Raw genomic sequence first — 7517 nt, forward strand, 5'->3', positions numbered from 1 at the left:
CATCTGGGCTCCTGATTGGGCAGCATGTGGCACGAGAATGGTCTGGTTTTGATTTTGGAAGGCCAAGCTTTCTCTTGATGCCATGGCCTAGTGTAGCTGTTGTCCCTGGAGTTTTTCCTAGGCATTCACACCATGGGCTAGGCTGCTTCATCAGCTACTGTGGCTCCAGTTCATGCAATGGAAGTGATGGCAGCTTGCGGTGGTGGCTTGTAGAGGTCGTATATGTTCTTGTTCCATTGATTGGTCCGTATATATGTACATGGGATGTTCTATTCGTCTTGGTTTTAGAATTTTCCATTCTCGTATCCTTCTCCAGGGACTGGTCAAAGAATTTTACAGAGTTTAGTGACTCTTTGTGGACCTACTCATTTAATGAGAGCATTCTTATCTTCTTCAGAAAAAATCCACGTGTCATCTTCAGGATTTTTGAAATTATTTTTTGCTCCACAATGGGGATCATAGGAGAGCAAACTACTGGACAAGAGCAGTGAAGCGATCTAATTAACCAGTTTGGTTCAATTTGATACACACACACACACATGTGTGTGTGTGTGTGTGTGTGTGTATACAGGCCCCTTCACAAGAGGGATCCCCATTTTTCAAAAAAATGGGGATACCCTCTTGACCGTTAGATTTGACTTTAATGAAATTTTGTGGTTAAGATTAAATCACAGACCACGGAATCTCAACCACAGAATTTCATTAAAGCCAAATTTAAAGGTCAAGAGGGAATCCCCATTTTTTTTTTTTGAAAAATGGGGATCCCTCTTGGGAAGGGATTCCTATATATATATATATATATATATGTATATGTATATATATGTATATGTATATATATGTATATGTATATATATGTATATGTATATATATGTATATGTATATATATTCAAGTTGTAAGTTCATAAGCCAACTCAAACCGGCTAAGAGCTATAAATATGCTTTCAACTTTTGAAAACGACATTGTATATCTTGTTCTTTTGCCTCGACTTCTGTAGATAACGAATTTAATATCAAATTATTATGATGAGTCCATTGTATGACTTAGTTAAAATCTTCCACACATTAGTGGAAACAGATCATCTTTGAATCTCTTCCACCAAGGCTATCGGATCAAGTGATCCGGACCTTTGAAATTTCATCCAACGCCCAAAAATTATTATAGCTTTTGAGGGATCAAAATAGGTGGGCCGTTGGATGAAATTTCAAAGGTCCGGATCACTTAATTTGATGGTCTTGGTGGAAGAGATCCGGAGAGGATCCCTTTCCCGCCTTAGTATGTATTAAAAAAACTTATATCATTGAAACTAACCACATTTTACTTTTAGCACCTTATCAAATAATCGGGCTTATCTAAGTGATTGGGCCATACCTTATGAGACATTGTTGGTAGGCTAACTAGACGGATCATTAAGTGAAAGGGACCCCTAAGAAACAAGTTGTAAATCAATTTTGATGGTTCTCTCTTAAATCAACACGTTGTTTGTGGTTTGTGGTATTGTCATTCGTGATGAGAGAGGAAGTCCTACTGTCGTAGTCTTGTGGGTGACATATTTCGGAAGCAGTTTGCTTTGAGAGATGCTTTAAAATTTGCACTGCAAAAGATTTATAAGGACGTTCTTGTTTAAGACAACTCCAAACTAGTTAATGATTTGATTTTGGGATGGTGTGCGACTTTATGGGGGATAAATTTATAATCGAGGATATTAGGATTTTGTTTCAAAATTTCAACACGATTTCTTGAAACCACGAATAGAGAGAGAGAGAGAGAGAGAGAGGTGAAATGTTTTTCGTTGTTCTAAAGGACCTCGCCTAGCGCTGCTAGGCCCTACCTAGGCATTGTCACTAGCCACCGTCCCGATTAGTCTTTAAGCATTTGAAAATTAAGAAAATGCGTCTAGACCTGCTTAGGCGTCCACCTAACCCGCCTAAACTCACCTAGGTCGTGACTTTCACTTAGATAGAAAATCCGATAGCTCTCATTTTTGAATTTTATTTTGTCAATAAAATGTAATAGGCTTATTGAATATTTGGATGAGCATTCATTATCTACTTATTTCCCATGTTTTCAATATGTCCTAATATTTTATAATCTATATATCATTTTCTTTTGCAATTTATGTATCACAATACAATTATGTGTTTTTTCTGTATAAATAGATTTATACAACATATAATAAATTTATTTGAATTAGCTTAGTCCGCTTAGACCTCCGTCTAGCCGTTAGGTCCCAACTCGCCGCCCGACTAGCACCTAATGTCTTTTAAAACCTTAATTTTATTGCAGATGCAATTACGCTTTGTATATGTTTTATTTTGCGTTTATGTAACTAAACAATTCAAATTTATAAGGAACAAGGCCAACAAGGCAAAACATAAATTAGGAGCCAAAAGGCAAACCCACAATATATATGGAAAACATTAAAAATAAGATACGCACTGCTTTATCCTTTCGTCATTCTCTTTAGTCAGCTTAAGCTGCTTGACAGCTTCCGAGAACCCAACTAGTCATTGGGTTGGGTGAGACATGTGGGATTGGCTTGGGACTTGGGAACGAATCAAAACATAGGAATTGCATGTGCTTCTGCGGTCAAACCAAACCCTGATCATAATTAAACGGAGTAGTCTTATACTTACCATCTAGTTATATCATTATTTATGTCATTTATTTAATAGAGATGGAACCCACTATCTTTCAAATACAGATAAGACCCATCAATATATGTGGGTCTCATCTTTATTAGAAAGATGATATAAATCATACAACTAGATAATAAGAATATCATTTTTGAATCAAAATATTACACAGATTAGATTTCTTCATTAAGACTTGTTTGGGATCATCATTTCGAATAGGCTTGGCAAATTTTTAGGTAGGGAATTTTCAAACCAAGTTACAGTCCTAATCTTGTTCCAGGGACTTATGTACGACAAAAACTTCATATGGCGGGTCCAAAACCGATAATGCAACGTTGTGCGAGAAAATTCTAAAAAGCGGGGATGCGTGATAGGGTTAGGTTTGGACCACCACTACTATTTCGTGTAAGTTCTTGTTGATGTGTCATCTAATATTTATTCAAAATTGGACACTCCATACCTCATTTATTTCTAACACCATTTGGCATTGACAAACACATCAAACAAAGTGAAAAACGCCTCTAGTAAGAGAGAAACTTTGATAATGTTGTTACTATTAAAACAACTTTCGCACTAGATAAGACATGCGTAAGTTTGAGTAGGAACAAAATACATGGAAATGTCATACTTTGCAGGAAGTGCTCTGTAGATGCAGTGGTCGGTTTGTCCTTACCCACGTTTTTATTCTATGGGTACAATGATGAAGCAAGAATAGTACCGGCGGCTCAAAAGGACTAGTAATGCTTAAAATTAATTTTTGACATTAGTGTTAAAACTAATGGTAATTATGTTGAAGGTTATTTGGTACGCATTAGCAAAAGTTCATGCGCGGTGTTGCGGGTGTTTAAAATGCTTTGGAAATATGTACATGCATAAAAGATTTGTAGTGTTAAATTGCGCATTATTATCAACATATTCATAGTCCGACAACAAATTAATTACAAATTTTTCCTTATAAAAATTTGATAAAACAGTTGGATCCAAAATTGGCTATATAAAAAACACACTACAAAATTATTAAGTCTCCTCGATCATATCTATGAAACTAAAAGCTGACCTCTAAACAATTACATAGGCTATTAAGAAGATCCACTGTCATATAGCCTAAATTTACAATAGACCAACTTTTGAGGTCAAATTTGTAAACCGTATGATATGTCACCAATGGACAATAAATACGTTTATCAAAACTTAAGTAATAATCTATTATCAACAACCTCTTGATCCGCAATAAGCGTATGATGTGTCCTTCATGGCTGCTCGATTAAGGAGGCCCACCTCTCGATCCATGGTAAGCAGGACCCCGCGGTCGTCCTCTCAGTAGACCCCTCATACTCCACACTGGTTAACATAATGGCTTTGCAACGAGGGTTCTCAAATATTATCATTGAATCTAATTCCTTGAAGGTTATCTCGTGCCTAAGATTGATGATAGCGGCTGGGAGGTGCTCCCCATCATTTTCCGCGTTTATGCCTTGGGGAACTCCTTTCATGCTTGGGATTGGTCTTGAGTTCCGAGATCAGCTAATTTTGCGACGGACTATGTGATGTCTCATCAGGGCATGAAGATGTGCAATAATGTCTAGGTCGAAAGACCCCCATCTTCGCTTGTTGGTATCTTAAACAAAGACGGATTTCCTTGTTCCCCAAATTAGTGTTTTGTTGTAGTGGGTTTGGGCGCATCATTTGTATTCCCTCTCTCACTTTGTATTGTTTTCTCCGCTTGTTTGCCCTTGCTGGTTTTTTACCCCTCATGGCTTGGCCCTGGCTTAATATATTAATTAATTTCAAAAAAAAATTATTATCAACAACCACGTCATATAGTTTACATAATTGATCTAAAATATTGGTATTCGTAGCATTACCCATACAATTCCAAGGCTAGCTTTTCAATAAACAATGAGAGTGGGTGACAAATCTCATCCATCATCCAATCTTGTATTTACATTTATTGAAATAGTTTTCCCATTACTTGTTGAATCACATTAGGAAAAGAAAAACAATACATGTGGATGTGAGGATGATCTATAAATTGGATTCAAATGCAAAACATCTCAACCCAAAAGAATATAGTCTGCCTGTCGGCTTCTTCAACTTGATCAACAAACCAAATCAAAACATTATTTCAATCCTATACCATTACATTTAAAAATGACAAACAAACTATGTATCTCCCAAAAAGAAATTTCAAAAAAAAAAAAAAAAAAAAAAAAACCTCTTGTGGAGTTGGATCTGAAGAGCAGAGAATTCAGTCAGGGCCGTCCTCATTTTCACCACCTCCACTTACGTGGCGTTTCCTACAGTCGCAGTAAAAAACCGTGGTAACAACGTACCCCCAAAGCACCACTAACCCGTACAAAATTACCCAACCCAATTTATCCTCAATGCCCACCACCACCCTCGTCAGCGTCGCCGTCGATGATCCCTCCATCAAATCCTCACCATCCATCACTTCCTCCAGCTTCCTCGCAACCGCCCACGTAAACAACACGAACATGCCCGACATCACCCACCCGCATAGCTTCTTACCCGCCATCAACTCCCACCCGACCCGAATCGCATCCCACCCGTACCTCTCTTCCAAAATCGATGCCACTAGCCCCAGGCCCATCATCCCCATCAGGTATATTTCCAGACCCGACCCGAGAACCATGATGACCAATCTGGACCAGGACGAGTTGAATACAGTAGACAAAGTGCGGGGCACTAGCGCGGACGCGATCGACAGCGCGTAGATACAGATGGACGTGACTAACGGCCTTTTCCAAGTGATCTTGACGGCGTTAAGGGATGAGCGGAGAGTGGGGCGTTTTCCATGGATGGATGTCGAGGCGGCTGTCACGGCGGCGATGGAAGCGAGGAGTGAGAGGGCGTAGGAGGGGAAGAAGAAGAGGACCTTGATGCGGAGGAGTGAGATGGCGTCATCGCGGGACTCCTTCCAGACCTGGCGGGCCTCGAATCGCGTGGGGGCGAGGCGTGCGAGGGATTCAAGGTGGTAGATGTGGGATTTGAGGGGGTGCGAGGAGAGGGAGAGGGAGAAGAGGAGGAGGGAAAGCGGGAGGGTCGTAAGGGCAAAAATGGAAACAAAAGTCTGTTTGTTTTTATGGAAAATCTTGAGGGAATCGACGAGAACCTTGAAAATCATTGATCGGTGATCGTGGGAGAAGATGCCGTCTGTTTCCGACATTTTCTCTCGACGGAGGACTCCACCTTCACTGCCCTTCGAAGTTTATGAGGAGTTCAAGGAACGCTATCGACTGCCGTCTGGAATTATGGAATTTACGGTAATACCCATTTCGGCCTGGCTGGCCCTTGAAGGGGGTTTTTTATTTAGGAACACTAATAAAAAAAGTGTTGTTATAAAATCAACACTGTGTGCAATGGAATAAATAAAATAAGACAGAAAACTTACGAGGTTCCTCTACAATCAGTGTGACTGGAGTACGTCCTCGGAACAGCGGTAGTGCTTCCATTATAAATTAGAATAATAGGAGTACAAAAGTAACTCTCTCTATTATCTCTTCTCATTTTCCTTTCTTTTCTCTCTTCCTCTTCTTCTCTTTTCTCTCTTCCTCTTTCTTCTTTCACAATCTCTTTCGTGAACCTCTTCTTCATTTCTCATCCATTTTATAAGCAAATAAAACACTATTAACTTTACAAATTTTCCACAAATAAATAGTAACAAATTATTCATGTGGGCCATCCACATTATTCACAACACTCCCCCTTGGATGGCCACAAGTCTTTGATTGACTCGTTAAAATCTTGATCTGTTTTGGATGCTCCCCCTGATGAGTATCTCCCCCTGATTTCAAATCATTTAGGCTGATCGTTGATCCTTCTGCTTCAGTCTCTTAGCGAAAAGAGTTGCCGAAAGAGGCGTTTTACTTGTTGTTAACTTTCCACAGGCTCGTTCTTGAACTGGGCTGGAAGGTCTTCTGATTTCCTCCAAAGGTCTGAATTTACTCCTTTTATCTGGAGCTGAATTTGATTCAAGGGTGGTGGACACTTGATCTTGAATCAGACTTGTGATTTCTTCAAGGACCTTCGAGGCTTGATCTTGAATGAAATTGGACCATGAGCAGCTTCACGTGGCAAGTGATCTTCGGCTTTGTCAGGGGATGAATCAGCACATGTTTGTTACGCTTGTCTCCACATGCTTCAATGTATCATTTTTACTTGTCTTACTTGTTCCCCTTGCATAAGTGGTATTTTCCCTGGTTTTCCCTCATGCATGTGTGGCATCTTCTCTTGTAGTATTTGTTCACTGATGCAGGAGTGGAATGCAAACCTTGTATTTGAAATGTCCTTCACTTCTTAGTGACTCATCCATGCGTGGCAGCTTCAGTGTAAAAAGCCATCAACGGGCCAATTATTTTGCGGTGTTGATGACTTAAGACCCAGCTCCACCACCAATTGAAGATGAGTACTCGAGAGCAATTCTAGGTAAGCAATCAGGAAAGGTTCCAAGCAGTCGATTCCTTACCGGAAGTTTGAGTGGAGGTTCCGACATATTGCTTTCTATATCCTTGTTTTTGCAGGTAAGAACAAGGACAAAGGAAATGATAGAGAGATTGCATGATATGAGACACTCTTGCTCTCGTCCCTGATGATATGAGATAATGTTAGTCTGGTGTGATTTGTTTTGAAGAGGTATTCTCGGAGATGAAGAAAACTGAGTATTTCGAGATGCTCTATTGAAGATGCATTCTCGAAGATGAGGAAGAGTTAGGTATTCTTACAAGTCTGCCTTGTTATGGAGAACGAAGGTCGACATATATAGAGATTTTTCAATAGCATGTAGTGGTGTTGTGTCTTTACTCTTGTCAGCAACTGTGATGTAATTAGAATAGTAAGATTTACACATTTTCAACTTTGTCAGA

The 7517-nt window shown here is 39.5% G+C and overlaps 1 protein-coding gene across 1 annotated transcript; it reads right to left on the reverse strand.

The window, feature by feature from the left end:
• Positions 1-3511: 3511 nt before the first annotated feature.
• LOC103957967 lies at positions 3512-5821 on the reverse strand. The gene is made up of 2 exons (XM_048584644.1): positions 4850-5821; positions 3512-4398 (listed from the first exon to the last, which is right to left on the reverse strand). Exon 1 carries the CDS (start codon positions 5819-5821, stop codon positions 4883-4885), a length of 939 nt encoding a protein of 312 aa, XP_048440601.1. The 3' UTR covers positions 3512-4398; positions 4850-4882.
• Between the last annotated feature and the right edge of the window lie 1696 nt (positions 5822-7517).

This window comes from the organism of the source record quoted next, unplaced genomic scaffold, assembly GCF_019419815.1.
Source record: "Pyrus x bretschneideri cultivar Hongxiangsu unplaced genomic scaffold, Pyrus_bretschneideri_v1 Contig214, whole genome shotgun sequence".
NCBI classification, from domain to species: Eukaryota; Viridiplantae; Streptophyta; class Magnoliopsida; order Rosales; family Rosaceae; genus Pyrus; species Pyrus x bretschneideri.

Bases quoted from the DNA above. Each gene is read 5' to 3' on its own strand.
- LOC103957967 (XM_048584644.1), bottom strand. From the start codon at position 5,821: ATGTCGGAAACAGACGGCATCTTCTCCCACGATCACCGATCAATGATT.